We start from the raw sequence: 13,754 nt of genomic DNA, 5'->3' as shown, positions 1-13,754 counted from the left end.
CTGAAATGCAGCACTAAATGCGAGAGGGTTTCATTCAGAAGCCACAGGGCAGCTAACAGGTCCTGGCTGTGCCTCTTCCCCAGACTGTAAGCCACCACTCTCCTCTTCCAATCTCGTGTTCCAACCTCTAGCCAAGTGAAGAAGTGAAGGGCTGTACCAGGGGCGGGCAGTCTGAGTGTCTTGTGGTTTTGCTATCAATGCTGTTGCACAGCTGCTAAGAAGCTTGCAACTTCCCCAGGGACACAGACCCTTCCAGAAGTGGCCAGTGGTGGGGAACGCCTGCTACCCCGTGGCATTGGGCAGGGCTGGCCAAGGGAGTTTTGAATTCTGTGTGTCTGAACTGGGGGGTGGAGTGATGGGGGTGGAGTTTCAGGAGCCTGGGCACCCCCAGCCATCCACTTGGGCTGTACAGAGGGGCAGTGACAGCCATCATGACCTGGTCCAGCCGGGATCCCCAGGGGGCCTGCACACCCAGCCGGAGCCTCTTTTAGTGAAGTCGTTTTGCTGGATCCCTCTTTCTACCTGAGGACAAAGGGGTCTTTGGAGATGGGCCTCAGTCCAGAGGTGATGAGTCCAGGTGGGGATGTGGGGGGAGCACTGATGACGTGCCTGCCCAGAGACACCCTTCCCCCAACTGCAAAGGGATTGGGAAATCGCGGGGGAAGGAGGGGAAAGTAAAAAGCCTTTATTTTCCCAGACTCTAGTCTTTGGGGGAAAGGGGTGGGGAGAGAGGGAACAAGCTGCAGCATTTGGAGAGAGCATCGACAAGAAACCCGTCAGCCTCCTCCGGGCTTCCCAGCTTCTCTTCAGTAAACCACCAGCAGAGGGCCTGGGGCGGAGCTAATCAGCTGCTCCTTTATTGGTAAACAGTACAACAGCCTGTAACTCAGAACTGATGGAGGAAGCATGGCTGGAACATAGCGGGAAGGGGTTCTGGGCCCTCCCTACGCTTTGCTAGGGAGGAAGCTTAAGGCCTATCACACATCTTCAACTTTTTTTTTTTTTTTTGCGGTACGCGGGCCTCTCACTGTAGTGGCCTCTCCCGTTGTGGAGCACAGGCTCCGGACGCGCAGGCTCAGCGGCCATGGCTCACGGACCCAGCCGCTCTGCGGCATGTGGGATCTTCCCAGACCGGGGCACGAACCCGCGTCCCCTGCATCGGCAGGCGGACTCTCAACCAGTGCGCCACCAGGGAAGGCCCTTTTTATTTTTTACGCACTAGCTGGGATCCCCTAATGGCTTTACGAGCGTGACGTCTTGTTTCTGCAAGAGGCTTCTGGTGCTTGAATACTTTTAGAATCTCCAAGGGGCTGGCATCTGTCATTTGTCCATTCACCAAACATTTACTGAGTGTATGCCACATGCCAGACACCATTCTGGGCACTGAAAACACAGCACTGAACAGAGACCAAATCCCTGCTCTCACAGAGCTTACTTTCTAGTGCTGGGAGTCAGAAGACACATGATTAGGCAAGTGAATCTATGTCAGGTCTGTACAAGTTCTACAAATTAAGATAAAGCCAGGGGCTTCCCTGGTGGCGCAGTGGTTGAGAATCCACCTGCCAATGCAGGGGACATGGGTTTGAGCCCCGGTCTGGGAAGATCCCACATGCCGTGGAGCAACTAAGCCCATGCACCACAACTACTGAGCCTGTGCTCTAGAGCCCATGAGTCACAACTACTGAGCCCGCGTGCCGCAACTACTGAAGCCCACGTGCCTAGAGCCCATGCTCTGCAACAAGAGAAGCCACTGCAACGAGAAGCCCGTGCTCTGCAACGAAGAGTAGCCCCCGCTCACCGCAACTAGAGAAAGCCCACGCACAGCAACGAAGACCCAACACAGCCAAAAATAAATAAATTAAATAAATAAATTTATTTAAAAAAAAAAGATAAAGCCAGCTAAGGGGACAGAAGAAGGGAAGGTCCGTGGGTGATTGCTTCCTGGAGGAGAGGCATTCCAGGCAGAGGGAACAGTAGGTACAAAGGCCGGATGGGAGGAGCCTGCTTGGCCAGGAGCCGGGGTGCTGGAGCAGACAGATAGAAGGGAAGACACTGTAAGAGCCAGCGAGGACGGGGAGGGATCAGATCCCATAGGGCTGAAGGATTTTGGTTTTAAATGGAAAACTACTAAAGGGCTTTGAACGGGAGTGCCATGACTTGGATTCAGAGGAACTAAAGTCAGAGCATCCTCTCTGCTGCTTAGATAACAGCCCAGAGAAGGTGGGTCGGTGATGATGAAGCAGAGGCACCAGGCAGGGGTCTACTGCAGTGGTGGTGAGGGGTGGTCCGACCCTGGGTCTATCTTACGGGTAGAGCTGCAAGGATCTGGAGGGAAGGGGAAGGCGGTTATGAGAGAAGAGGCATCAGGGTTGATGCAAGGCCCAAACACCTGGAGGCAGGTTACTGGGATGGGGAAGACCAGGGAAGAAGCAGGTTTGTGAAGGGAAACCGAGGGCTCAGTCTCGGTCTTTGTAAGTTTGAGATGCCGAAGGTCAGGCTGAGTGGGCAGCTGGATGCAAACATCTGGATTCCAAGAGAGGACCAACGTAGGGATAGATACAAGTTGGGAATCACCAACATATAGATAGGATCAAAGCCACAAGCCTGGATGAGATCGCACACAAAGTTACTCTAGAGATCTCTCTGTAGACAACATATTGTACTTACCACGTGCCAACACTGTGCTAACAATAAGTCCTTTACAGCTATTGACTCAATCGTCCTGACAACTTGGAGGTAAAGCTCCGCTATTATCCCCATCTTACTGATATGGACACTAAGGCACTTCCTCAGAGAGACAAGGGGACAGTGCAGAGGCCTCTGGGTACTCCAGGGTCAGGAGGGCAGGGAGACCAGGAGGAACCAGCCGGGACACTAGAGGCGGTGGCAGGTGAGGTGAGAGGAAACCAGGGAGCATGGTGTCCCCAAAGCCCACAGGTGTCCCTGCAGGGGACAGGAGGTGGAAGCTGACCACTGGATGGAAGAAAGGGACAGCTTTGCTTTCACTAAACTGGTTCTGAAATTACTTTTCTCCCATTTCGAATGCAGGCAACAAATCCCAGTAGTTCTCTCAGCCCCTGAGACTCTGTCACCAGCAGCAGCCCTAGGTGCTTTCACCGTCGGTGCAGAAGTACCCTGTGTGCTCATCTCTGCTTCCAGATGACAGCAGTTCCTAGACCCACAGCCTCACTTGGCTTTTTAATGTGTCAGTAAAGAAGTACCTATGCTGTGAAATCACACATGTTAAAATTCTGCTCCTTGTATCCCAATACAACTCTTTCCCCTGTCAGCCTACATATTTTATACCATGCATTTAAAATACCCTGAGAAGGGGTCATGACACCAGGAAAGGTTTAAAGATCTCCAGCTCATCTCAATATTAACCACAGGTGAACAACCAAAAGCCACCGCAGGTTGGGGAACGGCAACCTAACCTAGGGCGCCAGCTTGGCACTTAACCTCGGATTCCACAAGCTAAGGAAGCCCAGACACTTCCTGATGACTGTGTCTGGGGCAGGTAAGGTTAGATCACAGCTCACAGGCACCCCCACCGAGGACAATGCCACGAAGACGACTGTGATGCCTCCCTGCGGCCCCCAGAACGTGCCCAGCCCAGGTATGGGGGATGGGCGGGGAATTGCTTCTTCTCTCTCCCGGGGTCTCACTTGAGACGACTCTGCTACCCCTACTCCTTCTCCTTCCCTCTCGTCTGCCCTTTGGGCTGCTCGGTGCCAGGCTGACCTGCTGTTTCCCTGTGACCACAGCTCTGCTCTGCCTTCACTTTGGAAGCAACTCAGAGTGTTCCTCATCATACCCTGCCCCCGTCATCTGGCTCTCCTGACTTCTCTGCTGGGCAAAGTGGAGGGGTTAAAACAAAGTCACTGTTCCACGCTTCCGAACAATCAATGAGAGACCCCAGCACAGGAGCCACAGCCTCCTCAGGCTGGCTTTTTTTCCATGTCACGTGGGTCCCACACCAGCAGAACGAGGGTCATGACGGAGCTTTCCTTTATAGGGTCATTAGGAGATTCAATGAGTTGGCAGCTGTAAGGCACTTACAACAGTGGCTGGCACGTGGTAAACACCATATACATCGTTAAATAAAGACAATTTTGACTTTTCTGATTCCCATTTAAAAAAAAAAAACAATTCATAAATTCAGTGTTAACCAACAGAGCATTCAAGAATAACTGACATTAACCTGGGGAAAAAAAGGTATGGTGGAATGCTTACAGTCACTCTTAAATTTGAAAAGCTTAAAGGAGATGTTAAGGGTGAAGAGAGATCCTCTGGCTAAAAGTTCCACAGAGTTTGGAACTACTCTGAACATGGAGCAGAAAATCTCTAATCAAAGATCCTTGTGCATTTGTCTAGTTTATGGGGAAAAAAATGAAACCACCAAAGCTGTTCACACCGAGATCAAGGGGAATCACACAATACCACGGCGAGGACCACCTGGTCTACCTCCGTCGTTTCTGTAGGAAGGAGAGGAAATGGAAGGCACGAGAATTTTCCACGGCTAAGGGGGAAATTCTCCAGAGACGCAGGGTGTGGAAGTACCATCTCCCAGCTGCAGGGTGCCTCGCGGGGACTGCCAGCTCTCCCCTCCTCCAGGGCAGGAACAAGTCTGGCTGGTTTGAAACTTGCCTGGATAACCAGAACCTGGTTCCTCTGCCTCTGCAGGACCCCTCCTGCCCGTCTCATGACTTGCAAGCAAAACCAACTCTGCAGATCTCACCCTTGCCCTGCACCCACCAGGCAACCTCGACTCCGTTTCCCGAGAAAAGGGGGAAGCTGACAATGAATCTGGCCTCCGGGGCAGCAAGTGTCCATGCCGTTTCTGTACTGCTTATACTCTGCTGTCCTTGCTAGAAATGAACTAGAGCCTCCAAGAGCTGGAAGAGGTTTGGGGGAATCTCCTCCGCCTGCCCCCCACCCTGACCTCTGCACCCCCATTCTGCAGAAAAAGCCAGTCCCTAACTACCTACCTAGACCACGTGCAATGTGAACACATTGTAACACATCTAACCAGTGCCTTCCTTAATCACTCACAACCACATCCGATTTCCAACACGCTGGGCTGGATCGCATTTCAGGTTAAGGGCCACGGAAGGGGCTGGGGTGTTTTCTGACCTGAGAATGCAAAACGAGTCCATCCTCTTTAGTGCTCCCTTTAAACCTTCTGGAGACTGACACGGGCTACACTGAATTCTACTTTGCACACGGAGGATCCCACTGCGTTACTGTTTCCATCACTGTGAGTAGGTGGATGTGACAGACAGAACTTTAGCTTTCCAGGTTCTGACGCCAGGAGGAATGGAGAAGGTGTAAAATTCAAGTGCCTTCACGGGGATTACCGGGAACCCGGACAACTGGTTCCTAGGCCACGCCCACCTCCTACAGAGAGCTTCTTCTGGAGCGGCTACCGCACCCCCAGCTCCCAAACCTGAGGGGTGACCGGAACGGCAGTCCTCGTGGCTAACAGGCTCACGTCGCCCCCATCACGCGCCCGACGCCTAATCGCCTCGGTCACCTGTGGGCTTCTGTGGGTCCCAGGCCATTTTCCAGGCTGACATCTGTCTGCACCATCTCCTGTTTCAGTTCTCCAATCTCCGAGGCGATTGTGTCAATGAGCTATTCAAAGACAAAAATAGTGTGACGTCAGGAAGTGGAAGAGGCGTGTGCAGAGCTGGGCAGCTCCAGCCGCTGCAATAGGAGCACAGAGATGACCACCTTTTTTTTTTTTTTTAAAATCCTGGCTTTGTGAATTTCCTTTACCCAGCTGCGGGGGGGGGGGGGCAAAAAATAGAGAGGGAGGGAGCAGCTTCTTAGAAACAGGAAGAACTTAGGTTTCGGTATCACCCTAAGAAAAAAATATTGACACCCAGTTTGGCTTCTCAACATGACTACAAAGAGGAATAAGTAAATCTTGGCAAAACCAGGCAGGCCTCAAAATTCCTATTGCCAAAGTGAAAACTCCTAAAGGATGCCCTGGGTTAAAATGTATACCATCCTTATTCTGGTTACAGAAAGAAGCCTATTTCAAAGATATATACACTTGGCAAATCAATTTCCAATGACTTTAATTTATTTCTCGTCTTATTCTTTGCTTTCTTTCTTTCTTTTCTTTCTTTCTTTTTTTTTTTTTTTGATGAGAAGATTGATAGGGGAAAGGGAAGAGAGAGGGTTGTGTGGGGCTGGGAGCAGGTGTGTGGGCAGTCAGGGAGCCACAGGGGGAAGAGATGGGTAAATGTGTCCTCTTCTTGGAAAAGACTTGTGTGGGCTCGCATTCCCCGCCCACATGCCTGGAAGAGGCTACGTCTGACCCTGAAGTTTGGTGTGAATTCTTGAGCACCCCCAACTGCTCATTCAAAAGCATCTTCACTGGTGCTAACCCGGCTCTGCGTGTGTGGAACAGAGGCTCTCAAAGTGTCACTGCTCATCCATTTTTTTAAAATGTAGTTAATTATTTCACATAAATGTTACTTATGTCAACATGTAATCAATCACTGTTTTAAAATAAATATTTAAAATTTTTTCTTCATTTATTTCGTAATACAGCAAGTCCGCTACATACGAATGAGTTCCATTCCGAGAGCGTGTTGGTAAGTCCAATTTGTTCGCTAAGTCCAACAAAGTTAGCCTAGGTACCCAACTAACACAATTGGCTATATACCGCTGCTTTTACGCTTGCTTCCGGACATCCTGGGCTTGAAATAAAGATACTGTACTACTGTACTCTATACAGTACTGTACAGTAAAGTACACAAAAGCACAACCACTTCTAGAGGATGCATGCACGTGACAGTGTACGCCAGACACGTGAACTAACGTATGTGACTGGACGTGCGAACGCACGTTTGCATCTTTGAAAGTTCGCAACTTGAAGGTTCGTATGTAGGGGACTTACGGTACAGCAGGTATCTATAGATATAATACACATGAACACAAGCAGTTTGTAGGGCCCTTCATAATTTTTAACAGTGTGAAGGGGTCCTGGGGTTTATAAAACGCTTGAGAATCACTGTTTTGGCTAAAGACAGGTGTCGTCTTGCCTCAAGCAGCTTTCATCCCACCCAGACTCTGGGAGCAATTTCATTTTGAGCCTAGAGACTGTTCCAAAATGTTGACGTCCATCTATTCATTCATTCATTCATAACTTTATGGCTACCCACTTCCTGCCATGCACTGCAAGTGTAGAGTAGGGTTGACAGTCCTCACGGAGATGATATTCTGGTGGGACACAGACCAGAGCACTGAGCACTGAGACGTTCCAGAATGAAAAGAGAGTCACGTGATGCTGCAGGGAGCAGCTAAAGGGCCACCCTAGCTATGACGGGGTGGTCAGGACAGGTCTTCCGGGAAGTGATGGAGCCCTGAATGACAAGGGAGCCATGAAAGATCAAGGGAAGAGCCACCCACACAGAGTCCCAGAGGTTAGGGAGGCATGTGGAAGGGTGCAGTCTGCCTGCGACCAGACCTTGTCCGCCTTCTACATCATGGTACCCTCGGATTTGAGTTTTCCACTGAGAACCATTGGAGGGCTTTAGTGGGGGAATGGCATTTTACCCGTTTTATGTTCTAAAAAGAACCCCTTGACCGTGGGTTAGAGACGGTTTGTAAGGAGAAGCAGCAAAACTAGTTAGGAGGCAACTGCAATGGTCCAGCCAAGAGGTGATGGTGGCTTTGGTCAAAGTGGTAGCAGAGGAATTAGAAAGAAGGGGGGAAATCCAGGAACAACTGGACACGGAAATTAATGTACGTTGATGGGCTGAACGTGGCGGTGGGGAAAGAGAAGAATCAAGGACAACTCCTAAGTTGTTGGCTTGAGCAATTAGAGAGATGACAGTGCCCTTGACTGAGATGGGAAAATATGGGGAAGGATTAGATTTGAGGAGGAAATCAAGCTGGACACTGCGCAGGTTAAGGTTTTTTTGTTTTTTGGGTTTTTTTTTTTGCGGTACACGGGCCTCTTACTGTTGTGGCCTCTCCCGTTGCGGAGCACAGGCTCCAGACGCGCAGGCTCCGGATGCGCAGGCTCAGTGGCCATGGCTCACGGGCCCAGCCGCTCCGCGGCATGTGGGATCCTCCCGGACCGGGGCACGAACCCGCATCCCCCGCATCGGCAGGCGGACTCTCACCTACCGCGCCACCAGGGAAGCCCCAGGTTAAGTTTTAACTGAGTTGCTTATCGGCCATCAATTAAATGTATTAAGTGGCTTTTGATATGAAGGGTGGAACAACCGGTACGTTTGGAAGTCACTGGAATAGGTGTTACTGTTTCAAAGTCCTGTGACAAGGAGAGATTACCTAAGGGGGTGGGGAAGTTAGAGAAGGAGCCCCCGCAAACAGCTCTGTGCACTCCCAATACTTAGAGGTCAGGGGACAGGAGACCAGCCAAATCCATCCCCTTCGTGTGTGACTGGGGTGCAGGCTGTAGGTGGAGCTTCTGGAAGCACTGGGGCCTTGGGAGAGAAGACCAGGAGACCTTTTACACACAGTCCAGTGGCACAGATTAAAGAGTCTGACAATGCCAGACACTCGAGGACGTGGGAAAACAAACACCCACGTGTTGCTGGAGGAGCGTTTGGCGAGCACTTTGGAGAGTGACGTGCAGTTTCTTGTAGAGCTGGAGATACACAGACCTGCATACGTACTACGTACGAGAGAAATTCGTGCACATGGGTACAGGGAGACCTTGAAAAGAATATTGGCTGTACCGCCATTTGTAAGAAAACCAGATTATAAGCACCTAGATGTCCATCAATTGGAGAATGGATAAACGGAGGGATAGAATACTACGTGGCAGTTAAAATTAACGAACCAGATTATATGGATCAACACATATATAGACGCAAAAGCTCAAACAAGTTTTCATAAAAGCGAAAACAAAAAAGGTTGAAAAGGATTACATTCAGTACATGAGGTTTAAAACCAGGCAAAATTGTACTATTGAGGGTTTGTAGATGTACACATAAATAAAGACAACTGCAAGATGCAGTACAGGGTTATCTTCCTAAACCTCAGGAAGAGAAGTGGATGGAGGTGAGCACAGGTAGAGGGGCTCAACCTCTGGCAATTTTTCATTTCTGAAAGCAAAATGACAAAATGATGAGATTTGACGGAGCTAGTGATGTGTGTTTTAGTATCATGTGTGATCTTCTGTATGTTTAAACGACTTCATCATCAAAATTATTAGGAAAATAAGAAAAAGGGTGGATGTGTATGAAAATGGAAAAAGGACGAACTAAAACGGTGGGAGGAGTGGGGTGAGCTTGGTAGGTCCCCCCTCCCATTCTAGGCCGTGGCTGGGGTCCTGGACAGGAGCGCCACACACAGCCCATGAGGGACACACAGGACAGACAGGTCTGCCCTGGGGAGGCCCAGCCTCGGGCTCGGGCAAGCCTCGGCCTCCGGCAAACCTCGGAGGAAAGAGTCCCACTGCAGCACATTCAGCCTCTCCGCCCTCAGTCCCCTTCACGGCCACAACTGTGATCTGAATGTCAAAATCCCAAATGGCTTTCCCCAGGAAAAGCAGCTGGCCCGCTCCGGCCAGCCTGTTTTTTCCCAAACACACACTACAAACTGTGGTTGCCACTCAGCCGCACTTGGATGGCAAGTCACAGGTAATACTGCTTATCTGTAAGGCAGAGGGAGGCGTAGTGCTCCCAAGACACAAAGGTGGGTGATGACAGAGGTTGCCCCTGGCTGGATGGCTATGGGACTCTTCAGGCCGGATGAGGGCTTTTTCAGCCCCTCCATCCCTTTCGACCCCAACTCATCCACCTGATGGCACAGATTTACCCGACAAATGGAGCAGAGGCTAGGGGTCCAGAGCCAGGCCTGCCTCTGAGTGACCTGTTTATATGCCAGCCAGGCCCCTCCAAAAGTAAGAGTCATCCTGAAATCTCTGCCACCCCCTGAGGTCGGCCCAGATGTCACTGATGGGATTTGAGATATTCCCCACGTTGTCCCCAGATACACGTCTGTGTGTGTGTGTGATTGGTTTTAATTCCTGCAGATGTTTGACCTCAACCCTGTGCTCTCATGTTCTTCCAGATTTGAGGCCTTGAGGGCAAACAGAGATAACTTACCACCCACCAAAGGGGACCAGTTTGAACCTAAGTTTTAGCCTTTTCCCATGTTAAAGCCAACAGTGGTTTCAATGTATACGCTTTATCCAAGTCAGTGCTGCCTCATCAAAATTTCTCCAAACCCACTTACACAACCCAAAACCCCAACACATCCTGGTCCCTGTCGAGAATTCCTTCAAGGGGGAAGGGGCTGCCTAAGCACGTGCCAAGCTGGGAAGCCAGCGCTTCTGTCCACAACCCTGATTGGCCGCCCAGGACATGCCGTGGACACCTGGGAAGGAGGCAACAGAGCCAAAGGGCTGTTCTTCAGTGAATCTTCTCCAGAGATGGGCCATCAGGTTTCAGGGCACTGAGCTGGTGAGACAGTAGTTCTTGCACCAAAACACAGCAGGTGTGATCCGTCTCTCCAGAAAGCTCCACAGGCAGTGACACAGTCAGGGCACGGCAGAGCCCGCCTTGATAGAGCCAGGGCACTGCCTGTGTCCGCCACGCCCCTTGGGGAGACGGGGCTGGTGTGTTGGACCTACCAGCAGGACGAGCCCTTCTGCAGCCGCCACAGGGGTACCAAGCCAGGGGTTGGGTCTCTGGGTCCCTCCCTCATTCTGCTCAGAAAGCCAGCACCCCGGGGCCCCAAAACAAAGCACAGGAAGTGCTCACCTAGGCGATTTTCACACTCTCCCGGCAGCCAGGCCAAGGGCAGGAGAAGAATTCGGGAAGTCCCAGGTTCTTTCCCGACATCACACCCAGGACTCACACCCTGGACAAGGCGGGACCTGCCGGGCTCTAGCCTGGCACAGGAGTCTACACTGATGTGGACCAATCTGTAATCATTCTGGGTAACGTCCCAGTCGGCGGGAACCTCACCTTCGGGGCCACACTTCCAGCAGCAGGCGGGCACAGTGTGGAGGCAGCCAGCTTCCAGCCACTCCCGGGTGGTCTGGCAGCAAGGAGGGGTGGTGAGCGCCCCAGCTTGGGCTCGGAAAGACCTGCCTTCAAATCCCACCTCGGCCTCCTGTCAGCTGGGTCCTGAACCCATCTGGGCCCACTCATCCCTGGACCTTGGATGCTTTGGGGGAGAGAGTTGGATGTTTAAATAGGATGATGACATTAAAACATTCTGCAGCATGCCCCTAAATGCTCTCGCATTCTCTTCCTAGTCAAATCCTCTCTTTATATCAATGGTGACCTGCTAGGAAGCAGAGAGCTGATAAAGCTGACACTTAAAACGGACTCACACACCTCCCAGCCTGCAAAGAGGCCATTTCATCCCCAGCAGCCGACAGGATCTACAAAAGACCAGTGTTCGCAGACTCCAACCCTCCTTCTGCCTGTCTGCCCAGAAGTCTCTCATCTCAAGATCTGCCCACTAGATGTCAATTTCCACCACCGACCGGGAGAGAAGCTGCTGTCTGCCACCCCTGCTTGCAGGGCAGGCTGGAGGGAGGGAAAAGGGAGGGACTCCAAACCTTGTTTTCTTTCTTTCAGGGTTAGATAAAAGGAGAAAAATTCTCTTGAAGGTCAAGTAAAAATAAAACGAGAAAGTACTTATAGAGCAAGTTCTGATACAGTGCTCTTGGAATTCCAGGACCAACTCAGGAATGTTACCCGTGGTTCTGAAAAGGATGTACCACTGAAAGATGAAGACTTGAAACCTAGGGTGTGGGAAAAGTCAAGTGCTTGGCCCTTAGCCATGGAATTTCTATTCCCCAAGTGCCTCAACTTGGCCTTGGGGTGTGATTGGCCTTTACAATCCTATCAGCTTTGTGGGATTAGACCCAGCTCCAGGTCACGAACAACCACTGACCCTGACAACTGCCTTTCCTGTCTGCTTCTGCTGAGCTGGAGAAGGCTCCCGGTGTTGCGGACACACCCCATGCTGGAGTTTTTCTGAAGCAGTCTGGAAAATAATGGACTTCCTACAAACTTTCAAATGATCTTTGCCCCCAGGAACCGTCACCATGGAAACAAAGAAGTAACGAAAGCTGCTTCCCTTCACCTGCAGAGGAGTGTCTGGGGAATAATGTTGGAGCATCTCGGAAACTTGCCCTTTTCTTTGTTTTGCTTTTACTCTGTGTGTGTCACGTCTCCCAAGAGTGTTTGCATTTACATTTTTGAAATTTAATTAAAATTACAAACATAATACATTCCCATGAAAAACACAGATTATTGTAGTTGTAGATGAAGAGCGTTGCCTGTCACATCAGTAAACAAAGGATGTCAGGGCCATCAGGCCAGCAGCCACTGCAGTTCCCTGACGCTGCACCCTGAGGGGACTCAAAACAGGATAGTGTCCCTAGATCGCTACGGCGCATACCGAGGAATGATGTCAAGGAGCCCAGACTCTTGCATCTTTCCCAGAGGAAAGTGCTAAATTCATTAATTTGCGATGTCTGTTTTTTCTTTAATGAACAGTAATCTTTTGATGTTCAGACTGCTTGTTCTTTTTTGTAAAAACTCCTATATATCTGGCTCCTCCCTGACCTCTCTGGAACAGTCCCTCAGAGTTATCGCCTCAGGATGTCCACCGAATAAAATATAATTCTCAACTTTTAGGTTGTGCATTTTTTTCAGTCCACATAATTAAAACTAATCTCCCTCAGGACTTCCCTGGCAGTCCAGTGGTTAAGACTCCACGCTCCCAATGCAGGGGGCATGGGTTCGATCCCTGGCCGGGGAACTAAGATCCTGCATGTCGCATGGCGCAGCCACAAACAAACAAAACTAACCTCCCTGGACTAACACCTATAATCCCACCTACTCAGAAGGAACCACAACGATCAGTTTTGTACGTATCGCTCTTGAATATTATCACTGTGTGCTTTTTCTACCAGATGGAATCGTACTGACGTATTGTCCTATACCTTGTCTACACTCATTTCACCCAAGGAAATCTTGTAGGATTTATCCATGTTGATACACGAAACCTTGGTTCATTCATTTTAAGTGGGAGTGGTTTTCCACCAGAGGGATAAACCACGCAGGAGGAATATACTATGTATCCATTCTATCTTTTTTTTTTTTTTTTGGCTGCGTTGGTCTTCGTTGCTCCGCACAGCCTTCTCGGGGCGGTGGCTTCTCTTGTGGAGCATGGGCTCTAGAGTGAAGCCTCAGTAGTTGTGGCGTGTGGGCTCAGTAGTTGTGGCTCACGGGCTCAGTAGTTGTGGCTCACGGGCTCTAGAGTGTAGGCTCAGTAGTTGTGGCGTATGGGCTTAGTTGCTCCGTGGCATGTGGGATCTTCCCAGACCAGGGATTGAACCCGTGTCCCCTGCATTGGCGGGCAGATTCTTAACCATTGCGCCACCAGGGGAGTCCTATCCATTCTATCTTGATAGACGCTTAGGTCGTTTCCAATACGTTGCTGTCACAATCCTTACCATAATGAACAGCCCTGTGTATTGTGTGAAACCTCAGAGAAAATGCCAGGTTCTAGGCACGTGATAGGTTGAGGTGGTACCACGTGGCTCTCCCCGGGTCCGTGTCCAGCTACAGTGCCTCCACCTTCTTTGAAAACATCCACCTCACTTAGTGTTTGCTGGTATCAGACTTCTAAGCTTTGGCTAATCTGATGAGTACAAGTGGCTTTTTATTGTCTTAATGTGCTTTGCCCAGATTAGATGTGTCAGGGAGGAATAAACTTTCCTCTACCCTTCTAGGTTCTTC

The 13,754-nt window shown here is 50.4% G+C and overlaps 1 protein-coding gene across 3 annotated transcripts in view; it reads right to left on the bottom strand.

Annotated features, from left to right (window-relative positions):
- RIN2 (Ras and Rab interactor 2) overlaps positions 1-13,754 on the bottom strand; it is a 219,655-nt gene that overhangs the window by 56,789 nt on the left and 149,112 nt on the right. For all 3 annotated transcript variants that reach the window (XM_082670024.1, XM_082670025.1, XM_082670026.1), the window contains one exon: positions 5,534-5,634. In XM_082670024.1, coding sequence (XP_082526150.1) covers positions 5,534-5,634 — 101 coding nt within the window. The remainder of the gene's footprint in view (positions 1-5,533; positions 5,635-13,754) is intronic.

This window comes from Grampus griseus, assembly GCF_964374135.1.
Source record: "Grampus griseus genome assembly, chromosome: 14".
Taxonomy (NCBI): Eukaryota; Metazoa; Chordata; class Mammalia; order Artiodactyla; family Delphinidae; genus Grampus; species Grampus griseus.
This window is presented reverse-complemented; position numbering and strand designations above follow the sequence as displayed.